This window comes from Myotis yumanensis, unplaced genomic scaffold (genome assembly GCF_028538775.1).
Source record: "Myotis yumanensis isolate MYYU_CA2020_CCGP unplaced genomic scaffold, mMyoYum1.0.hap1 SCAF_1, whole genome shotgun sequence".
In the NCBI taxonomy this organism is placed as follows: domain Eukaryota; kingdom Metazoa; phylum Chordata; class Mammalia; order Chiroptera; family Vespertilionidae; genus Myotis; species Myotis yumanensis.
The window spans coordinates 15708364-15732310 of record NW_027223752.1 but is presented as its reverse complement, the minus strand read 5'-3'; the positions used below and the strand labels follow the sequence as shown (position 1 = coordinate 15732310).

Genomic DNA, 23947 nt, shown 5'->3' with positions numbered 1-23947 from the left:
GGGAGAAGGGAGAGGAGTGACTTCCGTTTGTCGGAAGTCGCTCCTCCCCCTTCCTTCTCTTCCTTTTCTGGGGATTGGTTCCTGGCGCTCAGGACCCGCCTCCTCCGGCCACGCCTCCCGCGGCCGCTTTTCCCGCCTCCGCCAGCGCAGAGCGGCGGCGGGGTGACAGTTGAGGATGGCCGGAGCGGAGGGTCCCGCCGGGCGGCAATCGGAGCTGGAGCCCGTGGTGTCGCTGGTCGACGTCCTGGAGGAGGACGAGGAGTTGGAGAAGGAGGCGTGCGCCGTCCTGGGTGGCAGCGACTCCGAGAAGTGCTCCTACTCGCAGGTGAGCGCGCGGCGGGGGCCTCGCCTCCTCGGGCTCCGGCGGAACCTTCTGTTCCCCGCGGACTCGTCCAACCCCCGCCTGCCGCGGCCGTCTTCTCCGTGGCGGACCGGGGCCGCCGTCGGTCGTGGACTTTCCCATCCCAGGCCCAGCTGCCCCTTGGCCCTCAGCCTCCTAGGCCCCCTTGCGCAGCCCGTGTCCAGCAGGGCCCCCTCCTCCCTCGCTCCTCCGGCCGGCCGTTCGGGATTCTCCGAGCTTGGGCCCTGGGCAGCGACTCCTGTCTTCCCTAAACCCAGGCCTCCTCGCCGCTGCCTTTCCCACCCTAAGAGTGTGTATTGGGAACCTGATGGCAGCGTCAAAGCGGAGTTGAGCCCTGGGTTTGAAAACCGCCCCCTCGTGGGCTGGGCTCCTTGACAGCTCGTTCCTCTGCAGTTTAGTTTAGCGGCCAGTTTTTTTTGTTTGTTTTTGTTTTGTGTGTGTGTGTGTGTGTGTGTGTGTGTGTGTGTGTGTGGTTTTTTGTTGTTGTTGTTTTTTGGCGAGACGACACCAGTGCCGAATAGCTCTGCAGTCGGCCCCCCACGGGGATAGGAACCAGAACAGCAGATGGTGCCGGCACAGGGGGAGGAGGGAGCGAAGGGATCTGCTTGAGGAGGGCATTTGGCGTTCGGCAGACGCGGTGAGCAAGCATGTGAGGGGGTGTGCTGTGGTGTTGGGTGACTCATCCTGTGTATTTCTAGGCACAGAAATGGATCGCGGTGGGTAGAGGAAAACTCACAAGGGCTGAGGACCGGTAGGATGAAGAGGGTTCTCGTCCAGGCCCGGGGAATGGAACTCGGGGAGGAGGAGTCTCGCTGGGGCCTTTATGTGGTGGGACTGAGATCACAGTGCCGTTTGTCGCCCCGACCAGCCGAGGCCCCGCTGCCGGGGGTTATGGTACACACACCTGCTACCCACAGGTGGTCCCGGACGAGGCTGGTGTTTTAGAACCTTCCGTTCCCACCAGAACAGTTTTCCCTCGGCCTTTTTAAAAAAAGTCTGTTTGTAAGCTATTTTTGAAATGTAGTTAGCTTTATAAACCAGACTTACTTAAAATTTTCTTTTTAAAAAAATATATTTTATTGATTTTTTTACAGAGAGGAAGGGAGAGGGATAGAGAGTTAGAAACATCGATGAGAGAGAAACATCGATCAGCTGCCTCCTGCACATCTCCTACTGGGGATGTGCCTGCAACCCAGGTACATGCCCTTGACCAGAATCGAACCTGGGACCTTTCAGTCCGAAGGCCGACGCTCTATCCACTGAGCCAAACCGGTTAGGGCAAAATTTTCTTTTTATTATAGTAAAATATATAACAAGTTGCACAAATCCTGTGTAGGGCTTGAAAAAAAACACATGCAGGTACCTACCACCCAGACCAAGAAATGGAACGTTACTGGCATTCCAAAGCTCCCCTGTGTCTTCCTCCTTCCTACAGAGGATTAGTCAAAATTTGTAAAAAGTTTTGCCTGTTTTTTATTTTGAAACATTTTTAATCTACCAATAAATTGAAAGAATTATATGAATACTCGTGTATCTCTTAACATACCTTCATTTTTTAGCATTTTACATTTATCTTTCTCCTCTTCTTTATAATATACTTTCTTTTTTGTTTTGTGATGAACCATCTGAAAATAACTTGCAGATGTCACCACACTACACCTCTAAATGTTTCAGCATGTATCTCCCCCAAAAAATAAAAGGGATTTTTTTTTAATGCATTGATTTTGTCTTTGGTGGAATCAAGTTTTTTCCAAAATTAAAGTGTGATGTTACTTACATCAACCTATACACATTCTCCTACATTTTCATGTGTTAAAGTGGTTAAGCAGACCATCTTATTCACAGCTGATTGAAAATATTAAACGTCCTATCACTTTAGGAAAAATTGTATGAAAACAAGCACTAGTCTTATATATAATAAAAGCCTAATATGTTAAGTGTCTGGTCATCCGGTCAGCCTTTCAACCAATCAAAGCGTAATATGCTAATGATATGCTAAGGCTGCTCACCTGCTTCTATGACTGTGCACTGACCACCAGGGGGAAGACGCTCCGACTAGTAGGTGAGCTTGCTGCTGGGGTCCCACTGATCAGGACTGAGCGAGTCGGGCTGGACACGCCCTGGAGCCCTCCTGTGGCCCCTCCCTGGCTGGCCAACCTCCCACATCCCTCCCCAGCAGATTGTGCACCGGTGGGGTCCCTCGGCCTGGCCTGTGCCCTTTCACAATCTGGGACCCCTCGGGCAATGTCAGAGAGCCGGTTTCGGCCCAATCCCGCAGGCCAGGCCGAGGGACCCTACTGGTGCACAAAATTGTGCACCGGGCCTCTAGTAGTATGTACAATGATGTGAAACATGCAACATTGTTTTGACACTCTCTTGTGTAAGCTTTTTTATTAATCTTAGTGGTTTTTACAGGAAGATTTTCAGCACAGATAATCTGATTTCAATTATTTCTCAGATCAAAGTATCGGTGTTAGGTAACCATGCCATATTTCATTCTCATTTTTCATTTTGGGGCTGTCTTTTAGGGCTCTGTAAAGAGACAAGCACTATATGCCTGTGGTACCTGCACCCCCAAGGGAGAAGAACCAGCAGGAATTTGCCTAGCTTGCAGTTATGAGTGTCATGGAAGTCATAAACTATTTGAGCTATATACAAAAAGGTAAAGACAGAGATTGGTGCTGAATGCTTTTTAGATGTTTAGATTCTTTCCCAGCTGCATTTTTTTTCATAATCTTGCTTTTCCATTCAATGAAGCTGTGTACAGGTAAATTTATTGTAGTTGTTTTATATAATATGATTTGAGACAATAGTTTTTCCACAGGGACTTTTAAAAGATAATTATGATACAAACTCAAACTACTCATCCTTCACTGCCATTAATTTATTTGTGTCTCTGGATGTGATATAAATATTTGTTTCTGCACATTCATTTCCAGAATTATTAAATCTTATTGTTAGGCAGTTGAAGAAATTCTGAATTGGATATATGAGCAGCAACCAAGGCCACTTTTTAGATCCTAGAAATGAGTTGAAAGGGAAGAGGCTATGATATGAACTTTAAACGATCATTAGTTTTAAAAGAAAAATTAAAATTGGCTCTTTCTTTCTTTCAGAAATTTTCATTGTGATTGTGGAAACAGCAAGTTTAAAAATTTGGAATGCAAATTATTTCCTGTAAGTAAGCATTGTAACTATAAATGCATTGAAAATAGCTGAGGTGGATATTCGACAGAGTGAATAAAAACCAGATATTTTCCAGAAAGAAAGTACTTATGCTTATTCTTTGCAAATGGGCAAATGAATGTTAGACTCCATTTTAGCTACAGTATAGATTATAATTAATATGAAAGGTTTTGGGGAAATGTTCTTTGTATCGATTCAGGTTAAATTATGTCGGTTGTGCTCATGCTATGCTCTAAGGCTTTTACATAATATATAGTAATCCTATATAATAAAAGCGTAGTATGCAAATTGTCCCCTCGACCGAGAAGTCACCCAGGAGTTCGACCAGGGTTCGGGGCCGGCCGGCCGGGGGAAGGGAGGGAGGTCCCAGCTGGCAGCCGCTAGGGACCCTACTAGTACATGAATTTCATGCAGTGGGCCTCTAATATATATATATATATATATATATATATATGTATATAAGATTAATTTAAGAAAGAGGAAGGGAGAGTGATAGAGAAACATCGATGAGAGACATCGATCTACTGCCTCCTGCATGCTCCCTACTGGGGATTGAACTGGCAACGCGGGCATGTGCCCTAACCGGGAATTGAACCATGATCGCCTGGTTCATGAACCAACACTCAACCATTGACCCACACCAGCAAGGCTGCTCTAAAGCTTTTAAAGCAAGGGGTATGACTAAAAACGGGATAAGTAAAACTTGATAATAATGAATGTGGGCTAGATGCATGCAGGAGTTTTTCATTGCATTTTGGTTAAAAACTATCTTATATATTAACTTTTAGTGAAATAACAAATGAAAGAGATTAAGGGGCCCTAGCCAGTTTGTTCAGTGGGTAGAGCGTCAGTCCACAGACCGAAGGGTCCTGGGTTCTATTCCAGTCAAGGTCATGTACCTTGGTTGCAGGCTAGATCCCCGGCCCGTTAGGACCTGTGTGGGAGGCAACCAATTGATGTGTCTCTCTCACATTGATGTTTCTCTCTTTCTGTCTCTCCCCCACCCTTCCACTCTCTCTAAAAATCAATGGAAAAATATCCTCTGGTGAGAGTTAACAACAACAAAAAAAGGGATTTTATATTATTCAATCTTAATTGCTAAAACTTATGATTTTTTCTTCTTAGAAGGCTATTATTAGACAATTTTCTTATCTGCTTTTCTTTAAAATTTAAATTCTTTATTGTTTAAAGTATTACATATGTCTCATTTTTCCCCTCTTGTTTGCTTTTTATTTTTACATCCTGGTAACCTGGTGGCTTTGGCTATTACAGTTGCTGTTAAGAAGTAGTTTGAAATTCTAGGCCAGCCGTGGGCAAACTACGGCCCGCGGGCCGGATCCGGCCCGTTTGAAATGAATAAAACAACAACAAAAAAAGACCGTACCCTTTTATGTAATGATGTTTACTTTGAATTTATATTAGTTCACACAAACACTCCATCCATGCCTTTGTTCCGGCCCTCCGGTCCAGTTTAAGAACCCATTGTGGCCCTCGAGTCAAAAAGTTTGCCCACCCCTGCTCTAGGCCAATGTCAGTTTGCATAGGTTGATTTTTTTTAAAAGATATTTTTAACTGATTTTTAGAGAGAGAGGAAGGGAGAAGGAGAGAAAATATAATGTGAGAGTGGAACATCCATTGGCTGCCTCCTGCATGCCCCCTACTGGAGATGGAGCCAGGAACCCGGCCATGTGCCTGACCTGGAATCCAACAAGCAACCCCCATGTGCACAGGACTGTGTCCAATCAGCTGAGCCACACCGGCCAGAGCCAAAGGTTGATATTAATACTCATGATTAACTTTCATTACCATTCTATTAAATGGGTATACTCAGTTCCCACCAATTGCTACAAATATGGTACAAAAAATGATTTTTCTTTTTCCCTGTATCCTGGAAAAAGTATCCCTTTAATAGGAGTGACTCTTTTCTTCGTATATTCAATGCAGAAATTTGTTGAATGCAGAAATGTGATGATGAATGAAATTATAGTTAAATTAGAACATATTATATTGAAATTAATATCTTTCAGGACAAAGCAAAGATAAATTCTGGCAATAAGTATAATGACAACTTTTTTGGATTGTATTGCATTTGTAAGAGACCTTATCCTGATCCTGATGATGAGGTAAGAATTTGGGGTTAACACCTGGGACTATGTTATCTCTAGCCTTCCCTCCTGAGCTTCTTGTCATATCTGGGCCTCTGTAGCTGTGCAGGTGGAATTTGGGGATTGTGAAAGGAGTCTAGTTTTATCTCTTGGTAAATCTGGGCTGGGTCTCTAACTGTATCTTTTAAAAATTTTCCTTTTCTTGATCACAGTGCGCTTACATCTTTTCATGAGCTTATTGGAAATTTGTAATAACCTTTTTAAAAAATATATTTTTATTGATTTCGGAGAGGAAGGGAGAAGGAGTGAGAGATAGAAACATCAGTGATGAGAAAGAATCATTGATTGGCTGCTTCCTGCATACCCCACAGTGGGGATCGAGCCCACAACTCAGGCATGTGCCTTGACTCAGAATCAAACCCAACCTCCTGGTTCATAGATCTACGCTCAACCATTGAGCCACACTGGCCGCGTGTCACATTCTGTATTAGTGAATTCATATTACTTCCCTGGGCCTGGGTTTATGTTTATGTGTAAAAAGAATATATTACCGTCGAAACCGGTTTGGCTCAGTGGATAGAGCATCGGCCTGCGGACTGAAAGGTCCCAGGTTCGATTCCAGTCAAGGGCATGTACCTGGGTTGCGGGCACATCCCCAGTAGGAGATGTGCAGGAGGCAGCTGATCGATGTTTCTCTCTCATCGATGTTTCCAACTCTCTATCTCTCTCCCTTCCTCTCTGTAAAAAATCAATAAAATATATTAAAAAAAAAAAGAATACATTACTTATTTGTAAAGGTTTGTGAGAATCACAAATGATGTGAAAGAGCTTTGACAGTTGCTTGCAAAGTGCTTACTACACTGTAACCCTTATGTACCATCAGTTCATGTAGAATGAACTGATCTTTGGCCCCTTGATCTGATGTCTTTCCCTGTCTCCTTGGATATCCCTGTAGTGGTCTCACAGATTTGTTAGAGAACTAATTAGTATCTAATTCTACTCTGTGCCAGATTTACCTTCATGTCTCTGAATTCAGTGTAATCATTAACGTACAAATTGCTTTTCCATGTTAGATTCCAGATGAGATGATCCAGTGCGTAGTCTGTGAAGACTGGTTCCATGGAAGGGTAAGGAAAGCTTTTACCTTTTAAAGCCATTATCTTCACAAAAGGGAGAAAAGTTGTGTTTTCTTTTTGAATTGTGTTGTATTTTACATTATAGTTACTTTTCAAAAGTAACTATAAAGATATGATCAGTGTACTATTGCAATATTTATTTAGAAAATGATGAGTATTTTGGACAACTTGGAGATCACAAGAAAAAACCAGTTTTCTGTATTCACAGCATCTTGGTGCCATGCCCCCCGAGAGTGGGGATTTCCAGGAGATGGTGTGCCAGGCCTGTATGAAGCGCTGCTCTTTCTTGTGGGCTTATGCTGCACAGTTGGCAGGTAGGTATCTCTGTGGAGTTGTACAAACCTGTGCTTATGAAACGTGTATGTTCAGTCCAGAATTTTTCGAAACTATTAACTGGACTCTGAGGTATAGAAAGGTGCTTATGATTGGTTAGGAGACTACCAAGAGCAAATTTGTACTTTATTGGCCTGGTGCAGAGTATAGATGAGACCAGAATTAGAGAAAATTAAGGAGGCGGTTTTGTATGGTTTTTTTTTTTTTTTAATTGATTTCAGAGAGGAATGGAGAGGGAGAGATAGAAACATCAATGATGAGAGCGAATCATCAATCTGGTGCCTCCTACACGCCCCCTACTGGGGATAGGGCCTGAAACCCGGGCATGAGCCCTGACCTGGTTCATGGGTTGATACTCAACCACTGGACCACACCACCTGGGCAAGGAGGCGGTTTTTTAATGGAACTTTGAAAGATAAATAGAACCTAAATAAGTTGTTTTTAAATGTAAGGCCTGCTATTGGTTGTGTAGGGAGTGGTGGGAAATGTTAGCTAGTGTTTTTGTTATACACTAAAAAACTGACCCAAAACAACTAATCAGCAATGAATAGTTTTCAGGCATTAGATAATTGTATTTTTTTGGTCATGCCATATGTATTACTTTTTTTTTTTAAGTGGCAGTTATTCATAGGATCTGCTGCTCTGGTCTCATAATTTTTTGCCCTTCTCACCTGTAAGGAACGCTTTACCTATCAACCACAAACAGCAGCCATGCTTAAGATCTCATTCTACACTTTTGATTTGCCTCGAGGTTCTTAAACTTGGTGCTCCCTCCTCCTGTTCATACCCTTCTCTATCTCTAACTTTCCACTGGACCTATACATATTTCTCATTCATTGGATTTTCTTAGTTGACCACCTTTCCACCACTTCATTTCCTTCCCTGTCAGCAGATGGCTTCATCTTCTATTAAATTGAAATGCCATCCTGTTCCATGAGCTTCTTCACAGTATTTCTGCCTCTATACCCATCAATGTCTTCTTCATGAAAAAAAGCTGGTTGTCTTTTCAAAACGACCCTGTTAGGGGGGAAGAAAGGGGACATCTGTAATACTTTCAACAGGAAGGAAGGGGGGGGGTGGAGGGAGGGAGGGAGGGAGGGAGGGAGGGAGGGAGGGAGGGAGATACTGACCATAAAAAATAAAAAACTATCCTGGTACTTGTGTTTGCAGTTAAATCTCTTCCTACTGCCTCTTGCTTCTTGGAGTATCCCGTCTCTCTTTAGCATCTGTGGAGTTTTTCTTTCTCCTTTACATATAAAGTGCTTAAGTGGTGATTATATTTTTAAACAAACTGTTCAATTATTTGAACTCTTTGGATTGGCAGGCATAACTTTAAAAAATATAGATGTTTTCTTTCTCATTATTTCAGAGATTAAGATTGACTCCTTTTTCAGATTCTGAAATATTTTTTAATCAGGTAAAGTGATTTCATTGTCTAATAGGTCTGTGGACATGTGTTTTGTGCTTGCTTTTTTTTTATTGAACCTACAGTAACCAAAGTATCTGCTGAGGATGATGGGTTGGCGCTGAATGTCGATGGAATAGGTGATGAGGAAGTTACCAAACCTGAAAATGGAGATCATCATGATAGTCCCCTCAAAGAGGATGTTCCAGAACATGCAAAGGATGCTGTCAAGGCAGTTAAAGCAGAGCAGACTAATGAACCATGTGCCAGCTCTAGTTCTGAGTCGGATCTCCAGGTAACAGCTGAAGTAGGAGCCATAAAAGAAATAAAACTTAAGTAAAATTAATTCTGTAAGCTCTATAGTTTTGGATCTCAATGGTATATTTTGCCTAAAGAAATCCTTTTACAAATCAAAGTATGAAAACATGATAGTTTAAAAAAAACATACTTCAAAACTTAATTTTATTTCAGATAGTGTTTAAGAATCAACATCTCAATACAGAATCACAGACTGGCTGCAAACTTCAGGAGCTTAAAGCTAAGCATTTTATAAAGAAAGACACTGCCACCTTTTGGCCCCTGAACTGGCGTAGCAAGTTATGTACCTGCAAAGACTGTATGGTAAGTACCTGGTCAGGTTCAATGTTAGTTGTTTTGTGGACTGATGTCTAAAATAAGAACATTATATTTTCATATATTTATGAAAATCATGTGAGAAGTGTAAAGCTTAAAATTTTTTAAATTTATTTTTTTATTTGTTTCCATCACCATTTATCCACCCTATGCTATACTCTTCCACCAAACATTTTTATATTAAGCAAATTTATGAAATAGTATTTACAGTCTAAATGCTTGTGGAAGAAATGCAGAATTATGCATTACTTTTTATTTACTTCATTTTAGTGGAAAAATAGCAATTCTTAGCTTTCTTATATCATAAAATTGCTTGAAATACAAATTGTTGAGTTACAGTAAGTCAGTGGTTTTTAAGTAAAGATCTCTTAGACCAGTGGTTCTCAACCTTCTGGCCCTTTAAATACAGTTCCTCATGTTGTGACCCAACCATAAAATTATTTTCGTTGGTACTTCATAACTGTAATGTTGCTACTGTTATGAATCGTAATGTAAATATCTGATATGCAGGATGGTCTTAGGCGACCCCCGTGAAAGGGTCGTTCAACCGCCAAAGGGGTCGTGACCCACAGGTTGTGAACCGCTGCCTTAGACCATACAGCACCTACTAGGAAGTTGAGAGATTTCTAAAAGAGATTTAGGCAAAAAAGAATAAAACACTCAAGCAACTCTGTGGGGAAAGGCTCAGGTTTTTCTGGCAGTTAATTTAAAAATAAATTTTCAGAGATTGACTGTGAAAATGGCATGCTGTTCTAATGGGGAAACTGGTTTTATTTTTTAAAGAAAATGTATGGCGATCTAGATGTCCTGTTCCTGACAGATGAATATGACACAGTTCTGGCTTATGAAAACAAGGGCAAGGTTGACCAGGCGGCTGGCAGGACAGACCCTTTAATGGACACCCTTAGCAGCATGAACAGAGTCCAGCAAGTGGAACTCATTTGTGGTAAATTCTGCTTGAGTGTGAAAATTCATGAAGTCCATAAAGTTTCCCTCACTATTGAAAAAAAATAGATATGTAAGGAGAACAACTAATACCTTTTGTTTTAAAGTTAAGTTTGGAATTGTATAGTAGACCTCAACTATTCTTGCTTAAGGGTAATGTTGCTGGGTATTTAGTTGCCATTATGGGTTACATGCTAGAATAATTCATGCTTAAGAAACTTGTGTCTTAAGGGTGGGTGTGTGAGTAAAGAGTACTAGAGAATCAATTTCTTTTCTCATCCAATGAGAAAAGAGCATTTCATTGAGCATTACATGTCATCTTTTTGACAGTTCCTGAGGTTGCTTCAGTGGCTCACAGACTGTTAATTGCAGGCTTTGACATGTTCCCCCAACTTATGTTAGGGATTTCTGTCCCAGCCATTTTCTCCGGGGATGCCACCATCTGTTGTGCCCCTTTTATGACATTTATTGTTTCTATCTTTTATTTGTAACTATTTGACTCCTTTTCCCATTATGAGGCTAAAAGCTTTTTGAGGATGGAGGCTGCAGCTAAATGATTTTTGTAGCCCTCAAGGTGCTTCGTACATAATGCAAACTGTTGAGTGAACAAATTTTAAAACTTAATATTTGACAAATCTTCTTTTTAAAAGCAATCACTAATCTACTTTTTAAAAATAGATTTTTATTGATTTCCGAGAGGAAGGGAGAGGGAGAGAGAGGTAGAAACATCAATGATGAGAGAGAATCATTGATCAGCTGCCTCCTGTACGCCCCCTACTGGGGATCGAGCCTGCAACCCAGGCATGTGCCCTTGACCAGAATTGAACCAGGGACCCTTCAGTCCACAGGCCAACCTGTATCCACTGAGCCAAACCTGCTAGAGCAATATTGACAAATCTGAGGTGATTTCAAATATTACAATTCCAGAGAGATAGAAAAACCTTTTAAAATCCTTCGCTAATCTTTTTGGGAGTGAGGCTATCTCTGGTTTTTGAGCTTTTTTTTGTTTTAATGAAAGAAGTATCACTTTTTATATCAAAATGAAGGAGTTTGGGGAACACATTTCTATGCAAGTTTCATTTAAAGAAAAATCAAAACTGTTAACTAAAAAATTTAAACTATTAACTAAAATTTAAATTCTACTCAAGTTGGAGAATAAAGAAATATTTTGTTTATAAAAGCCAATGGCCTATTTTGTTGTTTTGATTTAGAATATAATGACTTGAAGACTGAACTTAAAGACTATCTGAAGAGATTTGCTGATGAAGGCACGGTATGTTGAGTTAAAGAATTTTAATCATAGTCCTGTGTGTTTTGAATAAACTGTTTCTTTTCTTTGATAAAAAACAAACAAAACCATGCATCTTAAACTGGATACTTGAAAGTTTAATTCAGGCAGAGCTAACGGAAATCAATAAGAGGTGGTGAGACATCCACAGTCCAGCCACATTGGGCATCCTTCCCAACTGTAGGCCAGAAGGAATGGGGGACGAGCAGCCACACAGGATCTGGAGAGAGTGGTTGTAGCTTCAGAGAAGCCACTGGAGCTCTGAGCTACAGTCATGTCAGAGTGTTAGCCATCTAGATCTTGAATCTGTTAGGGGTTCTAATTCCTCACCAGTTGACCCACATTTTTACTTTCATATAGAGGATTAATGTCTTTTTTTTTTTCAAAATACATTCTTTTTTTTATTGATTTTAGAAAGAGAAAGGGGGAAGAGAGAGAGAGAGAGTAAAACACATTGATTTGATTGCCTCCTGTATAGGCTCCGACTGGGGATCAAACCCACAACATGGGTATGTGTCCTGACTGGGAATTCAACCCGCCACCTTTTGGTGTACAAGACTAAGTCCCAACCAACCACTCGATCAGAGCATAAATACCTTACCACGGAAGTTCTTCCCGTTAGCACTCCATTTGCATATGTTAGCAGCACTTACCCTGAGAGCGAGAAAGGGAGATTTTCATCTTACACACCTGTACCTCTCTCTCTTGCTCATATGCATTCGCTACTTCTCCCTCATGCTCCATCTTCTTTTCTTCAGAACAATAAGCATGTGTTAACTTTGTAATTAAAAAGTAATTAACAGACCTGTCTTTTAATGGATGGCCCTTAGCTTTAAGTCAGATCACTGACAAGACTCACTCTTGGGTGAGCTGGGACTTCGTCTGAGCTGTTCCAGTTTACTGTTGTCTTATTTTCTTACTTTTAATATTCTATTTTGCTTCTATCGTAAACACCTTTGTATCATGCTCCAATCCTTTTTCCAGTAAAATGAAAGATACATTTTTCATTTTTTTATTGCATAAAATGGATATCCATTTACTAAGAGTAGTGCTTCTGTAGTTTTTTCCAATTATTTTTTTATTCATGTACAAGCATCTTTAATTTTAAAGTTTTCAGGTTCCTTTTTCTTCAGGAAAGAACACAAATCTCAAAACACTGCTGTTTTGTGGGTGCTTATTCAGAATGGAGGGACATTCCCCGGGCAGTGGTGGAATGAGGGGGAGCAGTGGCTGAGGAGACCTTCCTGGTTCTCAGTCTTTGTCTGGCCCTGCCACTCTTCTTGCCAATCATTGAGAACTGACTGTGTGCTGGCGGTGTTCCACAGGCACCATACCTCTCCTCTCTCCAGTGACCCTTTCACATTGGTGCTGCTTTTCTCTCATTTTGTATGAGGAAACCCAGTAAGGTGGTGGAACCTATGCTTGGTGCCTAATGCTATTCTGCCAGCTGTGTAATCTGAACAGGCCAGTCTCTGAGCCTGGATCAGTGGTCGGCAAACTGCGGCTCGGCAAACTGCGGCTCTCAAGCCACATGCGGCTCTTTGGCCCCTTGAGTGTGGCTCTTCCACAAAATACCGACTTCTGCACATGGGCCACGAAGTTTCAATCACACTGTACGTGTGTGCCCGCACATGGTATTTTGTGGAAGAGCCACACTCAAGGGGCCAAAGAGCCGCATGTGGCTCACGAGCCACAGTTTGCCAACCATGGGCCTGGATGAACTCTATATATAAACTAGAGATAATGTAATTAATTACCCATTAAAATAATCCTTACAGCAATATTGTTTGACTTGTGTGTGAACATTACGACCAGTTATTGTTGTTCTGTAATGTAGTTCCCTTTCCTAATCTCCTTTTCATCAACAGGTTGTAAAGAGAGAGGACATCCAGCAGTTCTTTGAAGAGTTTCAGTCCAAAAAGAGAAGAAGGGTGGATGGGATGCAGTATTATTGCAGCTAGACTGGAGCACGGCGCCTTTTCAGCCAGGCGGTGGAAATGCCACTTACTGATCCAGGAATAAAAGAGGCATATTTCACATTTGCTCCTCTTCCATCCTCTCTTTGAAGAGGCCTCCTCTGACCTTGAGCTTCCTTCACTCTCCTTAACTGCAGTAGCCACAGTGTTTATGCTGATTTCACAACCAGCATTCTTTCTGACTCAGCTAAAAGCAACTCATTCCACAGACTTCAGCCCCCACCACACCCCCAGTCTATCCAGGGTTATTTGCTTATAAGTTTTAAGAAGTTTGATTTGGTTTTGAGAGAGTAAACTAGTTTCTTTTCTAATTTTTTTTTGGTCTTTAACTCCCGAATGTGTCTACTCTGCCACAGAGCTGTTGTCTTCCAGGACCTGCTTTGGGGGCATCTTCCTGCAGCTAGAACCTCTCTAGGTCCCCTCACCCCTGTGATCGTGGTGCCTTGGGTCAGAGCTTCCTCAAGCCTGGTCTGCTCCTTCTCCCACATCCCTGCTTTCTGAGGTTGGGTCACGGCTTACAAGGGGTCTCACAACTTGTTTCCTCTGGGCTCAACCTCTGGAGTGGCCAGGATTGATGGTTTTGTGGCCTGTTATAGGCAGGGAGATTGGCTGATGGCAGGATTGAGGAAGCCAACCTTTGATAGGAATTTTACTAATAAATTTAAAGTGAAAATGTCATTCACAATTCTGCTGGCACTAGCATGTTAGAATTTCAGAACTGTGGTGCTCACAGGGCTTCCTGGAGAAAACATGCCATACAGTAGTCCCTCTCCTGCTGCCTAGAAACCAGACCGGGCACTACCCTGTGACATCTCGGTGGTTTACAAAGTCCTCTGGATTTCTTTATATTATCAGGGATATTCGTAAGCATATATTAAAAACAAACCTATTTTGATATTGTTCTGTTATGAAAATGTTATTAGAACCCTAATAAATTATTTCCCCCCTTAACTTGTGCTGAAGGAAAAGATACTGGCTTAGCTTACTTGTGAGCAGGGCAGCGAGAGCCCTTTTGTGGGAGAGGCAGACTCCCTAGGCTGCGCGAATGGTGAGCTTTATGTATGTAAGCATTAATGCCCACAACTGGTTCCCTAATGACTAAGATCTTTTGAAGAACCTCAAGGAATGCTGTATAAAACCCGTATTGGAAGGGAGGTCCTTTCAGTTGGTTTGAAATCTCTTTAAAGCCCTTCAGTCTATGGGGAAACACCCTTTGGTAAACGGAGTTGCTCCCTCTGAAGCAGGGCTGGGCAACGTCTGGCCTGGGTCATATAAGGCCCATGGAAATCATTGTGTCTGGCCCTGCCAAGGCATTAGGGGTAAGCTAATTAAATGTTTGACCGAATATACCAGGCTAATTTTTAAGTTGATAATTTTGTATGGCCTGTGAATGTTATAAAATACCCAAATGGCCCTTGGCAGAAAAAAAGGTTCCCCACTCCTGCTCTGGAGGAACAAGGTGTGTCCTGACAGTAGATGACAAACTGAGTTATGTGACTACAAGCATTTGAGGCTTTGGGGCCACAAGTGTTTATTAATATCCCTTTGTGTGTTCAGCAGTCATGTAGACGAGTGTCCACTGATCCCTGGATGCGGTGAGTGAGAACTAGAGAAAGTCAAGGCCTCAGAGAAATGATCCATCCCATGTTTCTCTGATCACACCCAGTTACAGATCCCCATGGAGAGGGTGTGGAGCTGGAGGTCTTATGGCCACGGAGATGCTGTGTGCCCGGGGCTGGCCTTGGAGAAAAGGGTGAAAGGCTAGGTTGGAAAGCTCAGAGTGTCTTTGAGTTTACAACCCCAGCTAGGGAACTCTTCCAAGTCAGGATTTCTGTGCCCCCTCTGCAAGGTTGCACAAGTAGTGGACCATTGTGGCCTGCAAGTTTCTATCTTCTCAAATGTGTAACTACCAGAATGTTCCTCCTTCTGACAGGTCAGGACCAGGTCTGAGGTGACGCATTACATTGCAACACAGTACAAATCCCCCAGTGCCGTAGGGCTTGTTCTCTGAAAGGTACTGTTCCTCCTTTTACACTAACCACAACACCTCCTTTTGTACCTGTTGTTCATAGCTAGTTTTCTTGACTGCATTGGACCGTCTCCTCGGGGAGACGGATTTTGGCCAACATGTGGCAATTAATGCATGTTTTATGCAAAGGACTATGATATTGTTGCTTTGAAGGAATTCCGGCATTGTATGTCCATTTTTGTAGAATTGTTACTGGACTTATAACTACATACCAAACTCCAATCAGGTTTCTGTAAGATTAAATAAAACCAATTCAAAATAGTGGTTTTTCAGATCGTTTTTAGTTATTTAAATGTGCACAACCTCTCAGTGCCTGTTATAAGGAAATGAGGATACTCCCAAGAGCTATTCCTCCCCTGGGGTCCTGCTCAGGCAGGGGAGTGGTTCATTTCTCCTATTTCATAAGGTGTGGCCTGGCCTGAGGTCCCTGACTTTCAACACCCGGGAGAGAGCTGCCATAGTCCCTGTTGGGATCTAAATCAACAGCAGAACAAAGAAATGGGCTTGGGTTGTGAGTGATCTGTTCAGGTGCTACTGTGCAGGAGAGAGGGCTAGGAACCCACAGGGAAAACATGAGGCCCACCTAATGGTGGCCATTATTTCAACAGATGTGAAAACAAACCAAAAAGTCAATATAGAGGCCACCTTTGGCCTTCCCCCAGTTCTTGCTTCCTAGGAAAGTCAGACCAGTGGGCATCACTCCGTGAATTATGCTCAGGTGAGTGAAGGCTCCTTGCAGCCTTAGAGCTGCTTACGTACCTGAACCTGGAGTCACCAACTAGCTGTGGAACCTCAGCTTCTTGGAGCCTCAGTTTTCACATCTGTAAAATGGGGATGGACAATTATATTCTTAGGGTCATTGTGGGTGGACAAAATGAGATCATGTGCACAAAAGCTTCCGGATTGTGGCTGTGCTCAGCAAACCTTTGATGTACAAATGAGCACTCCCATTTGTGTATTTCACAAATGGTGTAGCACCCATCATGTGGCAGGCATTGGGCCAGGATCCATAGTGGGGAGAACATAAACGACAGAACTGAACCAAGCCTTCCAGCATCTTTACTCCTCCAGGGTTTTCTAAATCTTCCAAGAAACATGAATTCTGCTCAGTCTCCCAAAGCAAGGCTGGGAACGGAGACCTACATTAAACTCATGCCCTTTCCCCTATCTGATGCCTTCTGCTCTCTCCTCACACCCAATCATCAAGTCCTACAGATATTATGCCCTAATGATATTCATATTTGAAATCATCCTCTTGGTTCTCTGAGCAATTCGGGCTGTCCCCTGGAGAGCTGCCAGCCCCCAGCCTGATTTTCTGATCCACATCGAGCAACAGACCATGCCAATTTGATTATATTTTGTCCCTGTTCAAAACCCCGTAGCAGCTTCCTGTTGCTGTTAGTAGCAACATCTTCTGAGACCTGGCAAGGTGAGCCCAGACACCACGAAGTTTCCCTAGTGCTCAGACAGCCTGCCTCGGCCTCCACCTCTTCCTAGAAACCTCCCCAGAATCCCTCCTCATCCAGTCGTCCTGACTTCCTTTACCTGCATTTTGAAGTCTTCCCAATCCAAGAACCGGCCTTACCGCTATAATTGTCTTTTCTTCCTTGAGATCCTAAAATTGAAATGGGTGGGCCTGTGGCTGGCTTGGTTATTACTGTCACCTCAGGACCTAGCTGTGTCTGGCAGGTAGAAGTTGCTTATTTGATGTTTGCTGAACAAAGGAATGCCTACCTCCACCCTGCACAGTATGTTCCCCCTGCCTGGGCCACCATACTTTCTAGGCTTATTAGCTGCGTGACCTTGGACAAGTTACTTACTGGGTATCTGCTTCAGTTTTCTCATTTGTAAAATGGCACCAAAAATAGTATGTAATTCAGGAAGGATTAAAGAAAACAGTACCTAATTAAATGATTGAAGAAGAAAAGAGTGCACAGCACTGAAACCAGCATTTTTCTCCTCATTCATTCCTGGGCCACCTCAAGCCAGCCTTCCCCTCAGCCATGATCACCAGATAATCAGAATATACTGTTCTGATTGTTTCCACGGCAAAGTCATTTCCAAGTTTCTGAGACTAGGTATCCTATGTTTTGTCTGGGGCTCCAGATTCCTGGGAAGAGTAGATTCAAACATTCCCTCATGCACCAAGAAGAAATAAGGCCTAAGGTAGTGAGGGAAGCCAGCCTAAACTCTTCCAGGGGAAATCCACAAGTAAAGACATGAACGTTGACTTATTCGATTTTCTTTTTTAGGTTTTTAAGATGCTCACTCACAAAAACCTCAGATTTTTGTTTGATACTCCACAGTTAAACCTAAGCTGGTTATAGGATTACCTTAGTGAAGCATGAAGGGCAAAATAAGATGGAACTTGTTAGTGGAATGATTAAATTTAAATAACTACTTTATAGCAATTAAAAAATGGAAATTAAAGAACCTTCTATTTTGCATATTTTTTTTTCCAGAAACCGAGACTCTAGATCAGCAGTTCTCAACCTGTGAGTTGCGACCCCTTTGGTGGTCCAACGACCCTTTCACAGGGGTCGTCTAAGATCGTCCTGCATATCAGATATTTACATTATGATTCAAAACAGTAGCAACATTACAGTTATGAAGTAGCAACGAAAATAACTTTATGGTTGGGTCACAACATGAGGAACTGTATTTAAAGGGCCAGAAGGCTGAGAACCACTGGTCTAGATCATAACTCCATTTCCCTTTCAAATTGAAAAATATTAGTAAGCCTGAGTGTGAAAGAAAAAAAAAAGCTCAGATTCTGAGCCAGGTCTCTGACACCTGGAGGCCCGTGAATCTTGGGATCCGCCTGGTCTCTGACCCCAGCGCTTGGCACATTCCAGGCGCTGGGTCCACGTGGTGGAATGTTGAGCTTCCTCTGGAGACTCCCATGCAAGTAACTTTTTGCTCAAATTTGTAAAATAAAATCTCTCAGAAGTGCCCCAATGAAAAAGTAGAAAATATAATGACCTTGATTCAAATGAAAATATATTTCCAAGAAAACAATAAAAAAAAAAGCCTCTGAATAATGGCAATCCTAGAAACAGAGGGGAAGTTTGTGTAGAAAACTTCCCAATTTTACTCTAGAGGGTACAATCGCTTCTGGAATTGAGGACTGCAGGCCACATTGCTAAAACAGACTGCATCCAACTCAGCAGGTTCTATACAAGCCATTTATTTGAAATGCCAACTATATGTAGGATAAAGTCAGTGTTACATGCTTATCGGTAACAGTAGAAAAATAGAACCAGTGAAAACCTTTGTACAACGGTAATGATACTCAAAAGAGAGATGTATCGTTTTACAATGCTTCACACAGACAAATTCAAGTTTGGAGGTACCTAAATAAAAATACTATATATTTCCTTAAAAAACACTATGTACAATTGAAGCGTAAACAAGTTTTACAAAGTACTGGTTATGCAGGTTGTAGAAAACACTTGCATAGGACATGAAATCAGTTTAAGAAAAATTTCTGAGCCTTTAGCATTGAAGGCACTTGACTTTATACCAGTAACAGCACAACCACAAGAAATGCAGTGTTGTAGAAGTACTTCTGAAGTATAGATGCGGGACATAAACAGCAAGAAGTTCAAGAACCGTTACCTTTCAGCCACCCCATCGAAGAGCAGGATCCAGACCACCTGCTTACAGAACAGTCAGGTGCAGGTACATGACGAAGCTTCCAGAGCTCATCTCTGAGAGCTCACATAAACACACAAACACAAGAGGTTATTTTCAAGACACACACTTGCAAGTAATCTTTCTATAGAAACAGCCACAACAATATAATATTTAGAATATGGAAGATTGACAGATGGTCAGAGTTTTCTGGAGGAAAAAATATCAAAGACCTGCCAATATAAGAATTACATAACAGCTATTGCAAATTTATCAGACAAAAAGACAGCTGAACATTCAGAAAACGTTGCTCATTCAACAGTGCTGATGGAAAACAGTAAAATACCTTTTAGTGTGTGATGGTAACTCTTTCAGTAAGGTTATCTGTAATGAGGTTTGAAAGTAAATTACTTAGTAGACAAAGTAAACCACTGCAGAATCGGGAATAGCACCCATCACTGCTGCTTTAATAGTAACTTTCAATAGAAAGAAGTGAATCAAATAATTTTTTAAAATTCAAACATTTCCCTTTGAGTTCAGTCCTAAGATATAAACATGAATGCCTTAGAAATGCAAAACAAATACCTTACAAGTGTTTCATGAAACATATTTCCTAAAAGGCAGATTCAACATTATGAAAATACATATTTTGCTGAGTAGTTACTGAGAAATGTTAGACCTTCTTCTCTAGAGATGGACACATGCAGGCCCTGCTGCCTCAAGGCTGTTCCCCTCACACTCCACACCATCACCTTAATTCAATGGACAAGTATTGCCCATTGCCAGAACTTGAACAACCAATCAAAAGAAAGCCCAATAAAGGATAGCAATTATAATAAAAACAGAGTTGGAGGGAGCAAAACTGAGAATTAGATGAAGTTTCAGAGAGTTATACAAAAGGATTCAACAAAAGGACCTCGTTAAAAATCCATAAAGTCTAACTGGTTATCAAAATGTCAGGAGAGTTTAGGTCTAGGGACATATGCCTCAAAAATGCTGAGGGGGCAGGTGAAAAAGGGTATGGTATGTGGAAAATTCAAACAACCATTTTTCAGGAATAATTTCGCCTTTCATGCTTTTTTCCCTTAGGAGTCACAGGTGACTTTGAACTTAAATTGTTCATCAAAATCACAAAACTAAAAAAAAAGACCAACAGCATCTTGAAGAAATGCCAATATTCTTTGTGATCCAGGAACAAAATAGTAGTTCTGTAACCTCCACAAAGTGGGCACCCAAAGTGGTGATTGTCTGACGGCCTGATTGTCGGGGCCTCGAGATAAGATCTGGTACTCTGCGATTTGGTTCTCACAAAATTTCTACACCGAGTAAAATGCCAGGTCCTGTGGCCAAATTTTACATTGTACATGTGTGTTTTTTCTGAGAGCAATCCTACTCAGACTTCACATTTATCTGAGTACAGCATTAAAATATTTTAATGCTTAGTAAGCATTAAAAAAGATTTAATAGATGGGTTCAAAAGCCAGAGGCACAGAGCTATTCAACCTACCTACCCTATTAAGCACACTTCACAAGACACACTGAAAGTCTAACACCTACCCGAGCACACACAACCACATCTGTTTATCTTCGCAAGTCACATCAGCTCACAATCCCATAGGTTAAAGTAAGTTTCTCTTTGTACACGTAGTTCAGCCAGGTAAGCTACTAAATTATTAAAAGCAAACTTCATAAATTAAACGAAACTATGAACAATGGCCACTTATTTTTATAATTACACTTCGGGGATATGAAATAATATTTAATAAATTTTCAGGAGAATAAATGTGTGACATCAATAGCTCTTGTCTAAGGTTGTTATTGTTTTTTTAAATTAAAAAACACAGATCAAGTTTTTTCCACCCAAATTAACTCTACTCACTTATTTGTAGTACCAGCACAGTAGCGTCTGAATTCAGAATATTTAAAACTACATCAAAGTAATTCATGTCAACACAAGATATAAACACACATTAAGGAATATAATGGAATTAATTTTAGCTTCTGAGAGAGAGACTGAGATTGGCTTCAAAAGACACCATCATCTATTAGAGTCAAACCTCCTAAAAATGGAACAGTCAGTCCTGTTTTTCTGTCTTTAAAAAAGGGAGCCTCAAAGGCAATGCACAGCTGACCTTACAAATAGGTTAGTGTTAACTCTGGAGCTCAGTACGCAACCTCACAACGCGGGTGGACACACCAGCAGCAGCTAAGGAGTCGGGTAGCAGAACGAGAGGCAGCAGTGTACCGGTGTACACAGACATACCGATGTTTCCCATCTTTGAGACGACCTACTGTCAGGATTTTTTAAAAATGCCAGATTATTCCTGAGTGTACATCCATAGGGTAAAGTAGGAAAAGAATGTAAGAGAATCTACAGTTTTGGGAGGAATCAGAGTTGTTGACACCCAATAGAAACCTATTGACTTAAAAGTGCATGTAATTCATTTATGTGAGCTTATAAAGGCTCCCTAGCCCTGCATAGTTTTAGAGTGAGTGTCAGTGATTCATAGTTTTATATATATGTATATATATATACACATATACACATACACAGAAAAGAGACTCCCAAACACACTCCCCTGAGGGACTGTGCAGAAAGTCTCTTCTCTTCTAAGTGCTACGGCTGTGTGTATGTGTCTGTAAAAATACAAAGTGAAAGCTCGAATAATGTTGAAGTGATTTAAAAACTCAAATACTAATATATTTACATTGGAGAGTAAAAAAAAAGTCCTTAGTTCACACATTGCCCTTCCAAGGGAGAAGATCTTAAAGATCCCATGTGCTCAGTGGTTCAGTAAAATCCCAAACCAGCATCCCTAGTGGAGTTCAAGTAGGACATGTAGTGTTTTCACTGAAAAAAAAAAAAAAAAGTTTTTTCTCTTTTGGTAATGAAGCGTTATGCATTATACAATTTTTTTATAGGACACCAAAATTCAGACACACTTTAAAAAACATTTAAAAGAAAACATATGCTTACAAACACCAAATGACATCGTAAGACTGAAGCCCTTGTTTTTTGTTTTCCCACATAGAGCAAGACAACTGAAGGCAGCAAGCAGTCACTTCCCCATCAGCTGGACAGTCGAGGACGCTGGAACCAGAAAGCCCGTGGTGCAGGCTGGAGGTTACTTCGCCATCTCCACGGCGTTAGGATTCTAAGAACTCGATCTCTTTAGAGTCTCCTCTCGTGCCTCTAGTCCATGCTACCAGAATCTGCAGCGGCTCTGACGGCATCTGCACTGTGAACACAGCAAGAGCTTTGCAGCCTGGGTACAAAAGGCTTTTCTCCTTCCTGTTCTCTAATGAACTAGGAAACTCCAGGATCCTGACGGGACTCCCACTGAAGGAACGAAGACCAGCTCCCCAGACTTATTAAAAAAGAATGACAATAGATTTAAAGAGACTGAGCAGGAAGATTTCCGAACCAAAACAATTATTGAAAAGAGAGGAGCATTTTGATGTGCTGTTCTTTGGAATTTCTATAATTAAAAAATAAACACAGAACTATTTCATAAGAAAATACATCTTAGTGTGCAATCCAATGCACATGGAAATTGGTAGATGAATGGCAAAATGCAAAAAAGTATGAAAATACAGTCCTTTAAATGCGGCAATAAAGTTTAACATACTGATATAAAATCAATACAGATAAAATAAATGGACAAGTGCAAAAAATTCATCTGTAAAGAGAAAAAAAAAGTGCCAGCTTGCTTGCTGTTAAAAATGCTTCCCCACACAATTGTCCAAACACAAAACAGACAGATGCAGCATTCAAAATAACCCTCTTAGCATGCCATGTCTAATAAACATGTATGTACAAAAACCGGAATAAAATAACTGAGTTATCAGCTGGCATCAGTAAGCGGGTCTCGAAGTTGCTGGGTTACATAATAAAATGGGATGTTTCACATCTCAGGCACAGACGACATGGAGGTTGCTCTCAGAGGGCAGACTTTTTGTAAAGGAAGTCCGGTTTGCTTGGTGACCTCCTTCCTCTGCTTACTGAATCCTCCCTTTCCAAATCCACACTTCGCTGAGCTCCATGGCCCAGGGACTCGCTGTCAGCTAGTCTTCTACTGGATCTCTCTTCTGGAGCTTCAGAGCTACATGCAGGATGTGAAGGTCTGTTAGGAGTCAGCCCAAAAGTCAAGTCAGTTTCTACTGCTGTCCGCCCCCTGCCATGCGCTGGACCGCTGCCAGCATTTTCTGGGGTGGCCAGAGGAAAGTCTGACCGCTGGGGAGGTTGCTCAATGACATCGAGGTGTATTGGCTCATTCTTTTGTTTGTGTAGATTCCCATCAGGGGACAGCGGATAATCTCTCCTAGCTTCTTCCTGCTTTTTAGGAGAGGTCTGGCCAGGTAGGTAGGCTGACTTTAAGCCACTTGGTGGTGCTTTACTGTGGCTGTACAGGTCAGGACCCAAGTATCCACCTTGCGAAGGGGAAGGGGTGCGTCTGCCAGGAGCAGGAGTAGAAGGTCTGCAAGCAGTATTTGAGAAGTCATAGAAATCCGGATATTCCTGCTGATTTTCTCGAGCATCTGTCTTTTGCTCTAGTGTGTGTTTCTTTCGAGACGTGTGTATATGCCTCTGTGGGACACACGCCAGATGCTGGGGAGGCCCTGGTCCTACTTCAGAAACTGACTGGCTTGATTCTGTGTCTACAGCAAGCTCTGGAAGCCTCCTGTCCTTGAGTGACAATGTGGACACACCCATGGCAATATCTGGCATTAGGTCATTTAGCACAGGCTGTGTACACTGCGAACAGAGACAAAGAGGGGGAGGATGAAAGTACAGCCCAGGACTTCTTTGTGAAAATGATGTCTACTGATTTTGTTTCCTCATTATAAAATACATGCTTGTTTTTAAGAATGATAAAAATACAGACAACAAAAGGCAAAAAATAGTAATAATAACCC

General features: G+C 41.8%; 2 protein-coding genes across 5 annotated transcripts in view; one reads left to right on the top strand and one right to left on the bottom strand.

The window, feature by feature from the left end:
• Nucleotides 1–154: 154 nt before the first annotated feature.
• LOC139010246 (putative E3 ubiquitin-protein ligase UBR7) lies at nt 155–22913 on the top strand. 2 transcript variants are annotated; one of them, XM_070414450.1, is made up of 11 exons: nt 155–325; nt 2890–3023; nt 3478–3538; nt 5575–5670; nt 6726–6779; nt 6997–7102; nt 8613–8821; nt 8998–9147; nt 9943–10105; nt 11316–11377; nt 22063–22913. In XM_070414450.1, the coding sequence occupies exons 1-11, from the start codon at nt 176–178 to the stop codon at nt 22204–22206; spliced, it is 1329 nt and encodes a 442-aa protein (XP_070270551.1). In that variant the 5' UTR covers nt 155–175; the 3' UTR covers nt 22207–22913. The 2 variants fall into 2 exon arrangements, with proteins under 2 accessions (XP_070270551.1, XP_070270562.1); XM_070414461.1 differs by lacking the exon at nt 22063–22913 and adding an exon at nt 13261–15658.
• The window catches only part of LOC139010231 (BTB/POZ domain-containing protein 7), a 77984-nt gene continuing 72605 nt past the window's right edge, over nt 18569–23947 (bottom strand). For all 3 annotated transcript variants that reach the window (XM_070414426.1, XM_070414432.1, XM_070414440.1), the window contains exon 11: nt 18569–23786. In XM_070414426.1, coding sequence (XP_070270527.1) covers nt 22971–23786 — 816 coding nt within the window. In that variant the 3' untranslated portion in view covers nt 18569–22970. The remainder of the gene's footprint in view (nt 23787–23947) is intronic.